General features: G+C 34.8%; 1 protein-coding gene across 1 annotated transcript in view; it reads right to left on the reverse strand.

Annotated features, from left to right (window-relative positions):
* Nucleotides 1-2,381: 2,381 nt before the first annotated feature.
* CDH9 (cadherin 9) overlaps nt 2,382-21,620 on the reverse strand; it is a 131,226-nt gene continuing 111,987 nt past the window's right edge. The window contains exons 8-12 of the mRNA XM_006726866.3: nt 13,808-13,944; nt 13,234-13,355; nt 9,275-9,392; nt 8,920-9,171; nt 2,382-3,320 (exon numbers count right to left, since the gene is read on the reverse strand). Coding sequence (XP_006726929.1) covers nt 2,833-3,320; nt 8,920-9,171; nt 9,275-9,392; nt 13,234-13,355; nt 13,808-13,944 — 1,117 coding nt within the window. The 3' untranslated portion in view covers nt 2,382-2,832. The remainder of the gene's footprint in view (nt 3,321-8,919; nt 9,172-9,274; nt 9,393-13,233; nt 13,356-13,807; nt 13,945-21,620) is intronic.

Raw genomic sequence — 21,620 nt, forward strand, 5'->3', positions numbered from 1 at the left:
TGCATTTTTCCCATTATAAGAATTTCATAGATTATTAGAAAACGATAGGAAGTATTAATATTTCACAGGTATGGAAATTTCTTTGATCAAATCATACCCTTTGATTTATAGCAGAAACAATCATATACTTACCAAGAATGAAATCAGTTAGCTCTGTCCTCGTAAACTCTCAGTGTATCAGTCATTCTCAGATCAAGGAAAGGGAGAACTCAAACCAGTTTTATTAAAGTGCTGAAAAGTGGTAGTCAAATGAACATTTCTTCATAATCTTATTCTTATTCTGTGTCTTATTCTGTGTAGTCTCAATATGATTTTCTCATAGCAGTTGTACATTTACAACTTACAGGTAGCTTGGTTTGTTGTGCTGCGCTTAGTATTTAAAGCATGGTAAACCCAGGCACTCAATGTAACTATCAATTCCCCTTTTCTGACTCAACATATTTTTTTCTTCTCTAAGCAGGTGTTGCACGTACAGTCATTATAGGCCTCTTTTTAATTTGTTTACTTATTGCCACTTATTCTTCTAGTGATTATAGAATAAAGTGATTATAAGAGGTATGAATAGATATCGGATTCATTTTTTCTGACTACTTTAAGCACTCAGTGTCATCCTCCTCAAATATCTGTCTGATTCATGCTGAAATAGCTCTAGCATTGGGAAAACTACTTTCTTTTTTTTAATTTAATTTAATTTAATTTTATTATGTTATGTTAATCACCATACATTACATCATTAGTTTTTGATGTAGTGTTCCACGATTCATTGTTTTTGTATAACACCCAGTGCTCCATGCAGTACATGCCCTCTTTAAAACCCATCACCAGGCTAACCCATCCCCCCACCCCCTCCCCTCTAGAACCCTCAGTTTGTTACTCAGAGTCCATAGTCTCTCATGGTTGGTCTCCCTCTCCGATATCCCCCCCTTCATTTTTCCCTTCCTGCTATCTTCTTCTTCTTCTTCTTTTTTTTTTTTTTTAAACATATAATGTATTATTTGTTTCAGAGGTACAGGTCTGTGATTCAACAGCCTTACACAAAACTAATTACTTTCTAAAGTGAAAAGTGAAACTTTCTAAATGAAAACTAAAATGAAAAACATTGTTTTCTGGGAAATTCCAATGATTAGAAAAATTTCAGATATTTCTTAAGTGCAAAGTATGTTTTATTTTCTCAGCATCAAATTGAACTTTAATATGTGTTAACTACTGATGGTAAAGTTATTGAAATGATCTTCAAAAATTTTATAACATAGTAACAGGATACAAAAGTTTGTTCATAATTGGTATTTGCTATTTAAAAAGGCTTGGTAACAGACTAGTGGATGTTAAATTTCTATATAAATTCCACTCTAGGAACCACCCTGGGCATGATATTTGCTCCTTAAAAGATGAATAATAAAAGAGAAAGAAAAGGATAATTCATGGCACAGAAAATGAATAATATGCTATCTCCCTGTGAAGTTTCTATCTTTTGGTTTAGGTTTTATTCTCCAGATTAAACCAAGGCAAGTTTTCTGGAAGTCTTTTAAAGATTTGCAAATAATTATTATGTACAATTCTGGCTTTCTCTCTTCTCCTTCTTTCCCATGTCTTAATTTGTCCGTATTCTGTTTTCTGGACAAGCCCTGTCATTAGTAAACGTTCACATTCCCTAAGGTTTCTTATCTCCAGTGGACATGTCACTAGTTCAAGAATTTCTCAAATATACCGTCACTTTGAATCTCCTCAATAAAGTTTTCAATTAAAAAAAACCCAAACTCCTCTAGTTTGTTGGTACACATTTTAAATGTCACCCAGATTATATCCCATGAATTATCTGATCATGGAGAAAGAAAATCAGAACTATTACTTTTCATTCTGAAAACTATTCTATTGATGAAGGAAGAGTGATTTAGATTTTTTTTTGTCATCTACATAATATTCCTTACATATACTTCATATACTCTCAAGTAAAATTCATTGGTTGATTCTATAGAAAAAACTGTACAAAAAAACTTAATCATTTACAAGCATATTTATAATAGTTTATATTTCAAAGGTCTCACATCCTACTGATGGGTAAATATGAGTAGTTCAATAAACACTTGTCCATGTTTAAGTGGCAGAAGCAAAACACCATTACTTATACTAAAGCTCTTTTATAGTCTTGCTATATTCTAGTTCCAAATCACATGCAGTAAGTTAGCTGTTTTATTTTTTCCCTGAGTGAATCATGTTTTGCCTATAAAGATGTAAAAAAAATTCTGTTATAAGTGAGATCAGAAGTGCTTCTAGGAATTAAATAAAATGATATTTATTTTTATAAATACTAGTTTATTTCATAAAAATACAAAAATATAAATATACATTTATAAAAATATGAATGAATTAACACAAAGACATTCTTCAACTAAATAAATATGGCAGTAATAGTCATTCCTATTTCTTTAGGGATATATTTTTCATATTAATTTACAAAGCAGTTGCACAATGTTAAATAGTAAAGGTGATTGTAAGTCAGTTAAGAAAACATTTATAAAGTCTTTATATTTAAGGAAAGGCACAAAAAGCCTTTATGTAATTTTTATTGATTATTGATGTGGTATACTTTCCTTCAGAGATTGTTAGGCAAAGAGAGGGAACTAGTTATTATTACTTTTTTTTAAAAATCTATATCATTCGTATTCATTCACAGAAACTTACTGATTAAGCAAACCCTTACTAAGACAACACCTACGTATTGTTTGTAATTTCAATTTTTAAAAAATTTCCTCCAAGGAAGAGAATGCAGGCCACTCAATCTAGTAACAAGGAGAGTACTTCCGAAAACATGGATCAAGTCATACAATACTCTTAATCTCGGTCACTGTCATCACCCCCGTACATATCAGCAAGCTTTTTAAAACGAGGCCCCCAGTCGCTGAGGTAATCATAATCTTGGTTACAATCTGCTGTGAGAGACTCTAAAGAACTGAGTGAATCTGCTATGGAATCATTCCCTTCATAGGCATATGTTGCCAGTGAATCATAAGGTGGTGCACTTGGGTCTGAGTCATTTTCTTTTAATCTTCGGTGGATAAAATCTTGTACATCAATATTTTCCCACAGAGGCACAGTCCTCCTTATCTGAAATATAGTTTCAGGCATTACATCCCTTCTAAGTTTACTGTCTTCTCTTGCTTCTGGATTCCTTAATGTGCCAATATCGAAAGCTTGGGTATCTTCTTCCCCACCACCTTCATCATTGTAGGTCACGATGTTGTCCCGGACATCGTCTTTTGAAATTATCAGAGGTTCCTTTTTCCTCTGCCGCTTCAGTGCAGCGAACAGTACAACTAAAACTATTAACAACAACGACAACAAAGAGAAAATAGTGAGAGTCCATGATTCAGGTTTAAATGAAATATAACACACTTTGCTGAGGGAAGTTTGTGTGGTGTGAGAGATGCTGAGATTTGTTTGGATAAAGAGTAACTACCCGGGCGCCTGGGTGGCTCAGTTGGTTAAGCGACTGCCTTTGGCTCAGGTCATGATCCTGGAGTCCCGGGATCGAGTCCCGCGTCGGGCTCCCTGCTCGGCAGGGAGTCTGCTTCTCCCTCTGACCCTCCCCCTTCTCATGTGCTCTCTCTCATTCTCTCTCTTTCAAATAAATAAATAAAATCTTTTAATAAAAAAAAAAAAGAGTAACTACCCTACATAAATACAGGGTGCCTTGGGCCAGTGACTAAATGTCTTCTATTGGTAAAGGAGCAGATATTACAATCCCTTTATTTACTTTCAAGACTCACTATCCTATAGAGCTCTGGCATTGCAAAAGCCTTATTCAGTTATGGCTAATTCATTTAGCCAACTGTTAATTATGTGATACCTCATTCCCCGCAATGGTATGCTTGCTTAAAAATACTAAAATTCTAAAGCTACAGTCATTATTATCCCAAGAAAAATTGAGCAACAATTTAATATTTTCTTAATGATGCAAGGGCATATATGCAAAACATTATTCATATATATGCATACATATGCATCATATATGTGTATATATTATACACATGCATATGTGTGTATATACATAAATATATACATACTACTTATCTAATTTCTTCCAGTAGCTCATATCTGTTTGAATTCCTTTATTGACTTGGTTTTGAAAGCCTACTTAAAATCTGAAATATAACTCTATAAATGACAGTATAAAATTCAAAGTCTAACTTATCTTTAACCTGCACTCATCTTACAAGACAGCTCAGACTAATTATCTTGTTACTGAGGATTTCCTTGACTTGTACAGTTGCATTGGAACTTTCTGGCTAAAATGTTAATTATAATCCCTCGATTCACTATATTGTTTTTATTATTTACATACCATGTATCAGGTTAACTGTGAACTTCCCCACATAGAATATACTTTCTTGTTTTTTGTTATATTACTGAAATTTAACATATGCGTATATGTGACAGTGAACGTATGCAAAATAAATACGTTTTGCAATTTACATATATATTTAAAAATAAGGAAAAAGACACATGATTTCCAAAATACAAATTATCCATTGGAAATAGGCCAAGTCCCTAATTTTATATACAAGAAAAGTTAAGAAGTAAAGATAATCTTGCTAAAGCACACTTGCACATTGCAGGGGAGAAATAAAAAACAGGTTCCCGTTACTTTAGGCAGCTAAATGTTTTGTCAGTACTATTTACGTTTTATTAAAAAACAAGAAAATGTTGGCTCAAAAATCTGTCATTTCTTTTCTCAATTTTTGTATTGAGATTCCACAGAGGAAACTCATTCACATTGAGACTGCATTTCACCATGGCCCTTGAGTGCCCTATAACTCCATTAAAAGCCTGTCCAATGATATTGTCATATTGGCCAACACACTTTGCTTAGTTCCTATTAATTGGTAGAAAGAATTAAAAAAAAAAATCATTAGAAGCATCTTTAGTTAACTTCCACAGAATAGGTTATAGGTGCTGAGCTATATTCAGAATCATCTTGGAGATAATTTAAAAAAAAGACCTTTTCAATAAAAATGGAACATATCTGTACTCTCGCCTATTAAAGGATGAAAATAAGTTAATTAACTCCAACATAGATCTGAAAATCTACCAATTTAGTGAATCATTCAGTTAAAAAAAAAGATTCCTTTTAAATTTCATATTGAATTTATAATTTCTCTACTTTCCTCAAAATTTCTATAAATTCTGACTATAAAAGAACAACAATATAGTCAAATTATTTTAAGGGTTTCTTAGCTAATATAATATTTATTAACTCCCATAAATGGACCTTAGAACCTATTCTGAGTTTTTTTTCTCCTCTGTTGTGTTAAAATCATCTACTTCATTTCCCTAGGCTGAGGTTATTAATTGAATGGAATTTAGAAAGGTTAAGATAAGGAATAGAAAAAAGTGTATCATTATTTCCATTTATCTGTAACTGAAATTTAGTATTTCTATTATGAATATCAGGATATACAGTTACTATAGTGATAGTAAGAGTATGTGTGACTATTAAATCAATAGAAAGCACAGATATTTTATATTGCATTTTAGTTAGGACATATCTCAAATGATCATTAGACTTGCACTAGAGCAAGGCACATATGACAATAATTAAGCACATTTAGCTTTTGTTTCTTGTTTAATTTGGATACATATATTTCCTTTGCCTAATATATCCTATCCTTATTAATTTAAATTATCATTCTGAATAGTTCCCATAAGCTTCATCTGACTTCCAAGGTGTCTAAGGAACCAAAAAAATTAAAAAGTCCTGCCTCGACTTTGCCTTGTAACATAGACAAACTCTAAGAACTACATTTCTTCAAACTGTAATAGGTAGGTCTAAAATGTCATTGTCCGTGCTATATCATTATCTTGCAAAGAGCAGAGTCTATTTACTATAGAAATTTAGAAATTTAGTAACTGTGCACAAACAACAGGTGTTGGCGAGGATGTGAAGAAGGGGAACCCTCTTGCACTGTTGGTGGGAATGCAAACTGGTGTAGCTACTCTGGAAAATAGTATGGAGGTTCATCAAAAAGTTAAAAATAGAACCACCCTATGATCCAGCAATTGCCCTATTAGGTATTTACCCAAAGGATAGAAAAGTACTAATTCAAAGGGATACATGTACCCCGATGTTTATAGCAGCATTATCTACAATAGCCAAATTATGCAAACAGTGCAAGTATCTATCAACTGACGGATAGATAAAGAAGTGGTATATATGTATATATATACACATATACACAAACACAATGGATATTACTCAGACATAAAAAAGAATGAAATTCTGTCATTTGCAATGACATGGATGTAGCTAGAGAGTATTATGCTAAGTGAAATAAGTCAGAGAAAGACAAATACCATATGATTTCACTCATATGTAGAAGTTAAGAAACATAACAGATGAACATAGGGAAAGAAAAAAGAGAGAAGCAAACCAAACATAAAACAGACTCTTTAACTATCAGAGAACAACCTGAGAGATACTGGAAGGCAGGTGGGAAGGAGGGATAGGTTAAATGGGTGATGGGAATTAAGGAGTGCACTTGCTGTGATGAGCACCAGGTGTTACATGGAAGTGTTGAATCGCTACGTTGTACACCTGAAACTAATATTACACTGTATGTTAACTAACTTGAATTTAAATAAAAACTTAAAAAAAGATGAAATCACAGCAAAAATGCTTTAGGAACTTTGATAATGAAACCTGAATTGGAACCAATTTTTAACTAAATAATAGAAAACCACTCCACATATAGGCAACCAGTTGGGAAGGTGGAAAACAAGAAATGTGTGCCTTCTATATTGTGTAGGGCAGAAAGGTGGCAGACTTTTCAGAATAATGAAGCAGCCTTCTAGGATTTCTGCATAGAAAAAATATTATCCAATTTAGTTTCATAATGTTATAGTATCTAAGCTTACTGTGGGGGTGCTTTTGTTCCCCCATGTGTGTATGCATGTCTTTATATCTGTGTGTGTATTATCTTAATATAGAAATCTTAAAAATCAAATATGAAATATACATATTTCCATGGTGTTCTAAATTAGGAAAGTAGAACTATGTGAGTAAATAAAACAATATAATATCAGTAGCACTTAGCTGAATGGTAAACCAAACTTTATTTTCCATGGGGATACAAAAATATTTTACATAAGAGTCAACTTTCTAGCAGCAGTTCTGAGATGTGGATTGGTGGTACATATGTTCTAAAGCGCCCTGAGAAAATGTTTTTCTAAATAGTTGGATCATTTTATTTTATTTATTTATTTATTTTTAAGATTTTATTTATTTATTTGAGAGAGAGAATGAGAGACAGAGAGCACGAGAGGGAAGAGGGTCAGAGGGAGAAGCAGATCCCCCGCTGAGCAGGGAGCCTGATGCGGGACTCGATCCTGGGACTCCAGGATCATGACCTGAGCCGAAGGCAGTCGCTTAACCAACTGAGCCACCCAGGCGCCCCAATAGTTGGATCATTTTAGCTGAGAGAAATGTTTTCTCCTCACTTTCATCAATCTCCCACTGAAGTCCTGCAAGGATATCTGGCCAAAAGGATTTCATCCAGATAGCCTGAAAGGATTTGCAGTTTAAAGGAGCCAGCACATATGAGCATTGGAACATAAATTTGGCTGGCTCTCATGCCCTAAGCATAAGCATTTTGGATGAATATTTGATGGAAACAATTTTGGGGGGGAATGTTTTACAGTGGAACAACTATTTAATTGAATTAAATTGTTGTCCTGTTAGGGCATGCTCAAATAAAACATTTGCTGTTGAAAGCATGACTTCAGAAAACATTGCATGAGAAGATATGACCACAATGTCATAGTGATATTTATAAAAAATGAAGTAAAACTTTTAATTTGCACCTATGTATAACAAATTGTATGAATAAAAAGTTTACCTTATCTTGACAATTTAAATGCACTTGCCAGTTAGGTGTCTAATATCCATATCTTAGTATTTGTTAGTAATATTATTTGAAAAGGTAGTCTTTGGTTTTGAGAATAATGGTTTAAAAGGAAAATTCTGAAATAGACTTATCTGAGTTTGAATGCTAGTTAAAACCTTCCTAAATGAGTGAATTGGTAGACGTTAGTCTTTCTTGAGAAGAATCAAAGTATTTATCTTACAGAATTGATATGAAAATTAAATCAGTTGCAAAATTAAATATACTTAGAACAGTGACCATGGTTAGTTAGCACTAAGCGGTGTAATATAAAATAGATTTTAAAAATATTTGTTTCTGTATATGTATATAGCATTAGCTATATTATCTCTGTCTTCCATCTCTAGAAAGCTAGACCTATCCTCAGAGAGAACTCAATTTTCTTTTTCTAATCGAAAGAACCATTTTATTTTTTTTTAGTTTTAGTTTTATTATATTATGTTATGTTAATCACCATACATTACATCATTAGTTTTTGATGTAGTGTTCCATGATTCATTGTTTGCATATAACACCCAGTGTTCCATGCAGAATGTGCCCTCTTTAATACCCATCACCGGCTAACCCATCCCCCCACCCCCCTCCCCTCTAGAACCCTCAGTTTGTTTCTCAGAGTCCATCGTCTCTCATGGTTCGTCTCCCCCCTCCAATTTCCCCCCTTCATTTTTCCCTTCCTACTATCATCTTCTTCTTTTTTTAACATATAATGTATTTGTTTAATGTATTATTTGTTTCAGAGGTGCAGGTCTGTGATTCATCAGTCTTACACAATCCACAGCGCTCACCATAGCACATACCCTCCCCAGTGTATCACCCAGCCACCCCACCCTACCCACCCCCCACCACTGAAAGAACCATTTTAATAAAGAGTTAAAAATGTCAACCTTTAGCCCTAGAGAAGTGTGCTTTTTGGTTGCACCATCACTGAACCAGAAGGGAGAGACTTCTTTGAGTGAAATGAGCATTCGGAGGTATAGCTTACCGAGTAGAATGATGACACAAAGAAGGATGGCGATGAGTGCCCCCGTGCTCAGGCCAGCCGCTAGGACCAAGGCCTCTGCATTGCAGGACTGCATGTTTCCCTGATTATCGCAGGCACACACACGGATAGTGAGCGTGCCGGTGCTGCTCTGAATTGGATAATCATTGTCGAAGATTAAAATCGGCAGTAGATAGGTGCTCATTTTTTTGCGGCTATACCCATCTTTTCGAGTCACGATTCCTGCTGTATTATCTAGGAAAACAAACAAAAAAAAAGTGTGTGGGGGGGGAAACTCAGACCAGTTTTTAATTTTGCAGCTGAAGGTCTCAATTTTAACTTTAAAAATGTTCTGTACCTTTATTATCTACAATGGTGAAGTTCGGATTGAGAGGAAATTCTGGTACTGGCTCAAAGAAAAATTTGTGGCCTCGGGGAGGATCATCTTTGTCCATGACACTGATAGTCTGGATCAACTGAAACCAAATCAGTAAATTAAATAAAGGAAAACAAAGAGCAACTCTTGTTATACTACATTTTAAGTTAGTGTTTGTGCTTTAAATATATCATCGACTTATTAAAGAAACAAAAAACAGGCCATTTTTGGAAATTATGCCAAAGCTTTTTATAGTTCTATGCAATGTAACAATTAGTTAAGGATAGAATATGTTCATCAAGTATCACTGTGCAAGGTATCTCTATGAATCTTTGTCTGATTCTTGGCCACTGGAATATCCAACCTTAAAGAAAATTTTATCAGTCCAACATCTATCCTCTTTTAACATTGTTAGAAAGTACCAGTCTGTTTTATTAATAATTGGTTACCAATCTGTTGCCCCCACTAAATAATGATTGTCTCAAAGGCAGAGAACATAACAGATGCATTTTTAAAAAGACAGAAGTGATTAGCACAACTATTCCTACAGATCAAGAACACTATGAATATAGTTTTGGTAAAAATAAGCAATATGCCACATAATACCAGAAAGCAAAAGATTTTAAAGCTATGGGGCACCCTGACTACAATTGTATTGCTTATTTTATTCAAAGTATTTGGTTTTTTTTATGGTATTTGCAAAGTTTAGAAAGATATACAAATAAATGCTTTTCAAGTTTCATAAAATCAGTGTCGAAGTTGAGAAATCACAACACCTCTTAGCCGTGCTCACTACAAGTCAGAGGTGTGCCATAGTGTGAGGATGGAGCATCAAACAACAGGTCAGGCAGAAAAAGTCCACTGAGCATTTCACAGTGGAAAAAGCACTAAGCTACACATCGGGGTGCCTGTTTTTCTAGTCATGGGTCTGCCATCTGTGTGACTTGAAATCACAGCCACTTAATTACTCTTACTTTCAAATTTCTTTTCCACCAAAACAGAGTCGCACTGCTTCCAGGTATAATAGTGCAACTTCTGTAATGAACAATTACTGGAATTTCACAGTGGTTTGACATACCCATTGTTTTGTTTATTGTTTACCTTCTATAGCCATACTAACCTGCAACCTCACTAGTCAACACTTTTACCCCTGTAATTTAATATTAACTATGATTTCATTCATTTTATTGACAGAGAGGCATGGAACCTTACTTTTCTTTATATAATGCTTCTGAAAGTGCACAATTATTAATGCAAACTTAATGCACATTTTCTCCTTAGAAGATTGGATCATGACATAGAAAAAATGCTTTTAGTACTTTAATACTTTTGTTTAGCCTCCTGTTCTAGATTGGCAATGATATCTAATTTTTAGTAATATAAAATATCTTATTTTTAGTAATATTTTAAATCATAAACAACATCGGTCCTCTGGTAATATGGCTGAGTTCTTGAAATGATTAGATGGGCCACTGTATACACATATTTTAACAGAGAATGCGTAGCAGTAGATTAAAACATATTTTCAACCTCGTTAATTTTAATAAGGAAATTGTTTTCCGCCAAGTATATGAACAATGACAGAAATGTTAATAGTAGTAGTATATATTAAAATAATTATTAGTTAATATCAATATACTTTATCGAATATTATTTTTAATATGTATCAATTACATGAATCAACAAAAGAAAAGCATATTAATGGACAAATAAGTAAAGATTCTGTATATGCTATTGTCAGTTGACTTATGTCTGTCTAAAATATATGTTCAAATCCTATTTCCCAGTACCTGTGAATGTGCTCTTATTTGGAAACAGGCTCTTTGTAGATGCAATCAAGTTAAGATGATGCCATAGCAGTTTAGTGTGGGCCCTAAGCCAATGAATGGAGTCTCATAAGAAGAGGAAAATGTGGATACAGAGAGTTAGAAAAAGAATGTCATGGGACAGTGTGCACAGAGATTGGAGTAATTCTTATAAACCGAGGAATGCCGGTGATTGCTGGCAATTACAGAAGCTGGGAAATGGCAAGAGTCCTGACTGCTGACAGACAGACGAACTGCTGACACCATTGATTTCAGACTTCTAGCCTCCAGAACTGTGTGAGAGCACATCTCTGTTGTTTTAAGCTCTCTAGTTTGTGGTAGTTTCTCACAGTAGCCTTAGGAAACTAATTCATCTGTGAAGATTATTTTAAAATGGCTACACATTTATGAAAAAATGTTCAGCCTAAATAATTTGGGAAGAATCCATGTTAAAATTATTATGAGATATTACTATTTGGTGGACACTTAAAGTCTAGTGTTCCAGTAAATAGACAATCATCCACTAGGTATATGACCTATTTGGGGAGCTGTTTGGAGGCACTGATGTGTATTTATATATAAAATTTAATTATTCTTATTTCAAAGGTTATATCAAAGGAAAGGAACACCAGGTAGTGTATAAATACAAATGTATTACAATGCTCATTATAGCGTTATCTGCTAGACTCACATTGTGTTTATAAACCAAATTTCTATTAGTAAGTGGATAGTTGAATAAACTAATTAATGTGTAGCTGTGCTAGAAAAATTCAGCATCAGATTAAAAATGATCATTTACTAAATTGAGAATATGTCCATTACATGTTGCAAAGTAACATGTAAAAAGAAAAAAGAAAGAAAAACAATTTTTAATCCAAATAACTGTGTAATGATTCTTTTTTGGCAAATAATGATAATACCCCATTTTTATTTTTGTGTATGTAAGTGGAACTCTGTCTTGGTCTGCTTGTTTGGGCTGCCGTAAAAATCACTGCAGAAATTAATTTTCTCACAGTTCTGGAGCCTGGAAGTCCGAGATCGAGGTACCAGCTAGGCGGGTTTCTGGTGAGGGCTCTCTTTCTGGCTTGACGACAGCTGCTTCCTTGCTACATCCTCACATTGCCTTTCCTCTGAGTGTGGGCAGAGAGAGAGAGAGTCATCTCTCTTTTGTCTCTCTTTTAAAGGACAGCAACCCTCTCAGATCAGAGCCCCAACCTTATGATCTCATTTAACATTCATTGCTTCCTTAGAAGCTCCATCTCTAAATACAGCCATATTGGGGGTTAGGGTTTCAAATAAACATTTGGTCCGTTGCAATCTTCACTGTAATAAAAGGAGGACAGTATTTCACTTTTATTTTCTATATTTAAATAGGCACGATGGAATTATATATGATTCTTAACATCCATCTACTTTTTCTTTAAAGAAATATCTAAATAACTGGTTAAAATTTCTTTCAGTGAAATTTGTGCAGTTGCTGTCATTTGTAAAATACTATATTGGTGTCAAAAATGAACATACTCTGCATTTGCTTAAAGTTACTTTAGAGATCTCTTATATATTAGGGGGACTTTGCAAGAGGACTTTGTAACTCTTGTACTATCTCTTTTTTATCTCAATAATATTGAAGTTGAAAAATCACAAAGTATAATTTATCAAACCAAAATATCCTGCCTGAGAGATTAAAAGAGGAAAAATGTAATCAACAAGACAATTATTGTGATTCCCTTTATACTAACACAGAACAATTTCATTTTCATACTTCATGTTTTATTTAGGAACATATTTCCACTCTATTCTTGAGTATAACTCAGTATCATCATAATTATGAATCCAGGGAGGAACTTTTCATATATATATATATGAATATATATATATATATATTCATTATATACCCAGTATATAAATTAAAGTATATATTATAACTCTGCTATTACATCATGGGTTCCATAATAAAAACAACTTCAGAAGTCATCTGTTTAGATCACTGTGAGTGTTTTGGTAAGGGGAGATGAACAGATGACAAAGAGGATTGACAGTAGTTTGCATAAAAAAGATTTTGTGCAAGTGAATTGATATGTTATCTGCCTTTGTGAAGAGGAAATATTTTTTAAAGTTTATAATAATTTTATTTACCTGCCCAGGTTTTGCATTTTCACAAACAAATGTTTCATAGTACATGGCAAATTCCGGAGCATGGTCATTTATATCTAGAATTCTGATGAAGACAGGGATGTGGCTACTTTGTTTTGAGTTATCTGCAACGAGAACATGTGTAAGACTTCAGTCTCATTTACAGAGAAGTGGTGATACCACTCACCCCATTTGTAACTTAGCAACAAATCATTTCTGCGGTATTCACTTTCTCAATTGGATTGCTGATGAATAGCTGAGCTTTCTTACATGGTCCAGATGCAAAGCACGATTAAGAAGAGGAGACTATGATTGAGAATGAAGTATTATTTGTAAGACATAATTTTCTCAGACAGATTAATTATTTTTTTGAGGTTATATTCTATTTCTCTCCTAGAGTAAGGTGTAAAAGAAAATCAAGTTTAAAAAGTGGATATTTGAGAATCATTACGATACCATAAGTCTCCAACACACTCTGAGGTTGCTAATGAGAAAGTGACTTCCCTCAAGAAACAGAGTCTACTTAATGCTATTATTTTACCACTTCGGTGTTCAGGTGGATGTATTCCCCACTCACTTATTTCTGTGGCAGTAATGGAGATGTTGTGCCAAGAAGAGGACTCCCGATCAAGGGGTTTCAAAGTGAAAATAGAGCCATTTTCGGAGTGAATGCTAAAAATCCGGTCCATATCAGTATGCCGATCAATAGAGTATCTGGCAGGAAAGAGATTCATGAATCTAGGCGTTAAGATTATTAATTCATCTACTGTTCCTTAATGTTAGAGGCAGTTCAAGCAATGTTCTCCTAAGGTCATGACCAGTAAAATGCCGACAACTTTCACGAATTTTTATTTAATACCATTGTCGTTTAGCCAATTTGATATATCCGGCCTTTTCCATCATTACTATTCTAAGATTATGTGTCCTTTAGAGTTATTATTTAAGCTCATGAATCCTTGTGGCAACCTTTAAGTGAGTTTTTAATTGTCACTTGATTTACTTAACCTATCATAGACCTGTTGCAGTGCTTTAGACATGTTAAATTTGATAGAGTCAATTGCATTAGATAAACTGAAATTATGCTAAAAAACATAAGAACATGTGTCCACAGAGTCCTTATGACAATAAGTGAATAGAGAGAGGCTGTTGTAAAGTACATTGCTCTTGAACGGCTCTCTATTCAAGGAACATCTCAGCTGAATCAAAGGTTATCCTCCAATCTATTCTTCTGACCTTTTGCAGATAAAAATGAAATGACATATTACACAGAGTTTTATGACTTTTTTCATCAAGGCTGGATATGGAAACTGTCATCATAAACTTTGTATCACTCTATGGTTGGCAAAATAATGCTTCCCCACCTCCCCCAAAGGATGCCCACCTCCTAATCCCTGAAATTTGGGACTATGTTACTTTAATGGTAAAAGTAACTGTGCAGATGCAATTAAGGTTAAAGTCATTGAGAAGGGAGATTATCCTTGATTATCTAGATAGCCCTAACTAATCATATAAACCATTTAAAGTGGAAGAAGAAGGCAGAGATGGGCTCTAGAGAAATGAGATGGGAGAAAAAAAAGAGATTTTAAGTATGAAAAGGACTTGACCTCTCACTGTTGGCTTTGAAGATGGTGGAAAGGGGCCACATGCCAAAGGACACAGGCAGCCTCTAGAAACTCAGAATGAACCTTGAGCTGACAGCAAGAAAATGAGAATTTCAGTCCTACAACTGCAAAGAATTGAAATCTGCTAATAACTTGAATGAGCAAGGAAACAATTTCTGTCCTTCAGTTTCCAGACAGGAATGTGGCCCTGTCCACACAAACCCCTTGACTTTAGTCCCGTAAGACTCATCCCAGATCTCTGACCTATAAAACTATAAGATATAAATTTGAGTTGCTTTGAGCACTAAGTTTATGGTAATTTGTTATGACAGCAATGGAAGGCTGCAATATACTCATAAGAAAGATCTTTTAAAAGGCTAGCTTATAATAAAATCTTTTAGTTATGTCAGGCCATATTAGGCTATACTAACACTTTATATCTGTTTGAGATTTCTGCTGCTGAGTATCTAATTAAGCCATAGAGGAAAATAAGTGTTTTTTAAACATTAATGTTCATATGAATTACACTGGGATCTTGTTAAAAACAGATTCTGATTCAGTAGGTCTGGTGTTGGAGCTGGAATTTTTATTTCTAACAAACGTCCTAGGCCAATTGCATGTTATAAGTCTATGGACAAGGCTCATACAGCAAGGTTATATACTATGGAATAAACTGATTAGAATAAAGACAGAAAAAGGAATACAACTAACAGACTAACCAGCATCTGGTGTAGTTCTCATTTTTCTAGGTATCTTATTAAAGTCACTTAGCAAATTAACTCCTTTTTGATCTGGTGAATTAGGAAATTACAACTCCCATTATAAATGTAATATATTCACTATCAGGCACTGACTTTGACAAACATAAGTAATAGATATTGAGCAGCCAGTGTTCTAAACATTGTGAAACATTTGTAATTTTAAAAATATTGGATAAAAATCTATCTAAATTCTGTGATTTTTTTCTTTGTTTGCCTTGGTAGTTTTAATGAAGAACCCACGACTTAGTCTATTGCTATAATAAGTATATTAAAATTAAGAGATCCATTAGTAAACTCAGACTTCCAAAATAACTGTAATAACTTAACATCATGGGGTTTGCCTAATTTATTTTCTACTAAACTTTATCAAATGAGTTTCTCAGACTGACAGATACTATTTCAAAGTGAATATTTGACCATGTGTGGGGGGGAATATATATATATACTGGATTTTTAAAAACGATTTTATTTATTTATTTATTTATTTGACAGAGAGAGGGAACACAAGCAGGGAGAGTGGGAAAGGGAGGAGCAGACTCCCCGCTGAGCAGGGAGCCCCACGCAGGGCTCAATCCCAGGACCCTTGGACCATGACCTGAGCCGAAGGCAGAGGCTTAACTGACTGAGCCACCCAGGCGCCCTTATATACTGGATTTCATCTCAAATGTGGAATAACTAAAAGCTTTATGTGGTTGGTTTTAGGTTCCTTTCTGTACAAGGATGTACAAATAACTAAAAGCTTTATGTGGTTGGTTTTAGGTTCCTTTCTGTACAATGTATGTACAAGTTACTTATCCTCCCAGCCCCTGCTTCATATCATTCACATCCCAGAGCTGTGCCCAGACCAGGCCTACTGGGCAGCACAAAGGGGCAAGGAGAGCCCAGCCCCAATCCCAGAATTCTTCCAAGCTCCCTGACCTTTTGAAGTTTTCACCCACCCATTCCAATTATCCTCATCCCTTGTCATCCCCTGCTTGGCTTCTCTGCATGTGGTCATCTGCTGTGGCCTGGTGTGTAATGGGTTAAAAATAAGCCACTGCCTGACATCCCAACATTTGACACCCCAGCAACGTGTGACTCCCCCAACATTCCACTATGCCATCCTGCAGCTGAAATGGGAACACTGGCTGCCTTTCCAGCCCCAAACTCTTGGACAGAAGATCTGGGAGGTAGAAGCCATGCCAGAGAACTTGGGGAAAATGAGAAGGAGGAAGGGAAGAAGGAGACGAAGCTGAGCTAAAGCTGAACTCCTACTGAGTAAGATGAAAACAGGCTGGAAAAAAAAACACCGCAGGAGAGGACCTCTCCCCAAGCAAGCCAATGAGCAGCCCTGCCAGACTACTGCCGGACTGAGAAATCCAGACGCTCGTCAGGGCTCGGCTTCTCTGCCAAATGACTGCGTGGAAACCAAAATGAGCCGACCTGTGTTCTTCCTAGCTCCCACCCTCCCCGTGCTGCTGTGCTCTGCTCCTCCCCACACTTCCCTGCTATAGTTCCCAGCTGCTGTAATGGAGCCGCCTCCAACTCTAACAATAAATTCAAGTTCATTACAAAAAAAAAAAAAAAAAAATACAAAACCAGCCCGGTCACCTTCTTGTCCTTTGGAAGGGTTGTGCAATGGGCAGTTAGAGCCACAGGAAAATGGTAGTATCTTCTCACTTTTTCAATAATCATAATTATCATTTTCCTACATGGTGTTATGAAAAAAATTGGGGAGATTTTTGATATATGGTCAAATTATGGATTACATGATATATGGTCACTGCCAAAGAGTAGCTATACTTGTGGTGTGGGAACTCCTAAAGAGGTAGAGGATAACTAGAAACAGATACAAAAATAAATACATAAAATACATAATAGTGTATATGTATATCTCCTAGGAGCAAAAGTTATATCAGGTTTTAACCAATAATTCATTGTCAGACAAGGATCTGAGGTAGATCTTATTTTTTAAAAAACTATTAATGTACTAAAATTGAGGATGGCAATCATATTAAATTTTCTCTTTTTAATCTCTATTGCTTAATAAATGCTAAAATGGAAAAAGAAATACAAAGCTTCCTATCTCTAGGTGTCAAGCCTCCTACAATTTAGTTCCTAATATGGGCTAAGAAAGTCAGTAGAACATTTTTAAATGTTCTATTTTACTTAAATACTTAAATACTTACACCAAATTCTGCTAATGAATAAAACAAACATAAAATGAACACAAAGAAAGCAGTGTAAAAAATATAACTCAACCACAAATATGAATTGAGTGGAATTCAATTTATAATATTTGCCTGAATATATTTCTTTCTACTATTGGAAAAGTCAATAGCTAGCCATTATCTGCTTATGGCTAAACAGACATTGGACTTTTTACCTACTGCTAGCATTGAAGATCAAAATAAAAAATAAAAATCCTTTGTGCTCCTTGCTACTTGCCCTAGAGATTAGCATGGGGCTTTCTATGATTGAGGAATAGCTAACAATTCTAACATTATGCAAGTCCAGCGTTGACGTACTTGGAGCTTATGTGGGATCAGAATAAGTTTCTTTCTATCCTACTCATAGATTCAATCTTGAAAGGTACTACTTTCCAAGTTAAGAATTCATGGTGGAGAACCACTTTGATAATGTAGACATAGTTCACTTTAACACTAACACTGCACACTTCCAGGTATATATTCAGAAATTTGCCCTCGTGCAAATGATGTCTCACAATTTGTCAAAGCCCAGAGATCATTTTCTTTCATTCAGCAGCAAATACTCTATTTTCAACACAGAATGGGACATTCTCGTTTACCTATTAATAATAAATATACCAGAAAGAACTTGATAAACAACACAGGACAAAGCCATCTCTATGTTCCAGCAGATGGCCTATTAAAACAACACTATTTTATTCATCTCCTTACATTTAATTTTGAGCAATAAGTTAAAAAAAAAGTCCACTGGCATAACTTTTTAATTGAATCAGCATCTGCAGAAACAGCAAATAAGTGAAAAAAGAGCACAAGAGAACTGAGCCTGAGGAAGCTGAACTCTGCTTCAGTTTGTTTGCTTTTCATTTTTCATGTTCTACCATTAAGAATCCAACACATATCACATCCCTGTATTTTCATCTATCACAATAAAACACATAAATTACAAACACCGGAACAAATCAGTAGTATGCAGAAATGTGTCAAGCGTAGTACTCCTCTTTACTGCATTCCAGGTACATCTTCCACCGACTACGTCAATATAATTAGGCTCTAAGTTTGCTCTTTTCCTTTCCAGCTACTGCATTCCAGAAATGTGTTTTCTTTTTTTTTTTTTTTTAAAGATTTTATTTATTTATTTGAGAGAGAGAAAGCACATGAGAGGGGGGAGGGTCAGAGGGAGAAGCAGACTCCCCGCCGAGCAGGGAGCCCGATGCGGGACTCGATCCTGGGACTCCAGGATCATGACCTGAGCCGAAGGCAGAAGCTTAACCAACTGAGCCACCCAGGCACCCCATCCAGAAATGTGTTTTCTACCTATGAACCATGAAACTTTCATTGCCCTTCAAAAAGAGAATGTGGCTATGCAGTACTTGAGCCAATAGTTTAAGTCTTTTTTTTTTTTCCAATATTAATGGCATTGTTTTTAAATAATCATGATTTTTAAATAAATGAATATTATTTTACTCTCTGTAATAAAATCAAGCAAGTATTAGAGAAACACTGAGAGACACACACACACGCACACATCCAGTTATTCACTCATTTCAGCTTAGGGTGGAATCATGTACATTTTATTGAAGCATAACTAAAAAAGCATTTCTTTCCAGCAAGTTTGTTGTGTACTTCCTTCTCAGTTTGACTGCAGTAGAAAAGATCTCTTCTAAAATTTGTTGAACTTTAAATATGTTGAGCATAAAATAGGTGTGAAATGAGACAACATGTTCTTTCAGAACCTGTAAAGCTATCATCAACCCTATAACTTGGGAAATCTGTGATCACTAATGAGGTGAAGCAGAGCTGACAACAGCTGCGAATTGTAATCATAATCTCATGTTGCAAGCGGCAGATGTATTTCAGAAAATATATTTGATGAACAGATTTACTGGTGGGTGGGAAATAGTTCCTAAGATTTCCCTGGAAAATATTTCTCCATGATGCTTACTTATCATAGCCCATTTCTGCTCTAAGGATCAGTCCTCCTAAATTCTATAGGAGCAAACAAAAGAGTCACATATTACAATGTTGTCTCCTTGTTGACTTATTGCTAGTTTCTCCCAGTGTATAAGATATCTAAAGATGTTGGTTTTTTTTTTTTTTTTTTGCATATATCTTTATGCAAACAGGAACCAGCCTATATACTATATTTTCAGGCATGGCCTTATTTGTTGACAGAGTTGGCAGTATGATTTTAGAGACATAATTTGGGATAAATTTGTTTGTTTCAGTATTTTTCTTCTCTTTGTCATTTCTGAGATTTTATATGTAAAACCACTGTTCATTATTTCTTTATACTTGAGTACCCTATTAAACACAAATATTTTTGAGAGAACTATGAACTTAAAAATTTATCAGCCACTTTTATATACTACTGAGCAAGGTTGCAAATTTTACTATCAGTATTTGACCTAGAAATTTTACTCCTAAAATTGTATCCTGAGGAAATTCCAGATATAGGAAAGGATATATTTATATAGATTGGGTAGATTATTTATCGATATCTATTTCTATATCTGTATCTATATCAATTTACATCGATATCTAATCCATATATATAGGATATATATAGATTGATAGACTGTTTGCAACTAAATTTCCAGCAATCATGTTTCACCTACATGATAGTGTGTTATTTATACAAAAGAAGTTTATTGGGAAGTTTAATGGCATTATCAAACATTCACAATTAATAAAAATACATAAACCTATATGTATATTATAATGATCTCTACTTACTAAAGTTAGGTGACTGATAAGTGGAAAGTTTCAATACCTGATAAAAATAGAATAAAATACCACTGAAGTATCTATTGAGAGAATTTTATAGATGTCTTCTTCACTACAAAATTACCTGTGCAAGAGTGACTAAATTATATAATTAAAACATGTTTAAAATGACATATTGAATGTCTTTTTTTAGCAACTATAGAATAACAAGGGATGGATTTACCAGCCCCCCCCAAAACACACGCACACACATACACACACACACAACCCACTAACACTAAATGAAATATATGAAACTAAATGAAAATTATTTTTGAAGGATTATACACCAGAGAACAATGACAATAATCCCAGAGAAAAGGAAAAGATATGATGTGATCTTCTAGTTTGCTGCCTGGAAGAGGTTCCAAAGAAGAATATAGGAAGTGCAAGCCCAAATGGAGTCTGTCCATCCCCTGAGTTCAAGCTGATAGCCCATGTCGAGAACAAAGTGTCTAGAATTTGAAAGGCAGAGTAATTCATGGGAGAGAGCTTCACAAAGAGGGAACTACTGAAATCTGAAGAAAATATTATTCGAGTTTTCATCTGAGTACTGATCAGAATATGTTTGGGGACAGATAAAGTGAGGCAATAGAAGTAATCAATCACAAAGATTAGGAGGGAGCAAAACTATGAACTGGCACGTTGTAGTTCTAGAATAGTTCTAGTTTCCACCAACCAAAGAGAAATTCATAACTCATGGGGCTTTGGTAGACTACTCAGGAAAGTCTAATTTGATTATGGGGCAAAATTAGGTCTAGAAAAAGGGCTGCTAATAAAGCACAAAAGCAAGGTCCAAAAAGATTAAGATGTTGTAAGTAATTTAAACACACATCTGAGGGGCGCCTGAGTGGCTGGGTTAAGCAGTTAAGCCTCTGCCTTTGTCTCAGGCCATGATCCCAGGATCCTGCTCAGCAAGGTGTCTGCTTCTCCTTCTCCCTCTGCCCCTCCTTCTGCCCCTGCTCCTGCGCACTCTCTCTGTCTCCTGCTCTCTCTTTCACTTGTGCTCTCTCTCAAATAAATAAATAAAATCTTTAAAAAACAAAACAAAACACATCTGAATGCAGCTCAAGAGT

The sequence above is a fragment of the Leptonychotes weddellii genome, chromosome 7 (genome assembly GCF_054177405.1).
Source record: "Leptonychotes weddellii isolate Sample4059 chromosome 7, ASM5417740v2, whole genome shotgun sequence".
Lineage (NCBI taxonomy): Eukaryota > Metazoa > Chordata > Mammalia > Carnivora > Phocidae > Leptonychotes > Leptonychotes weddellii.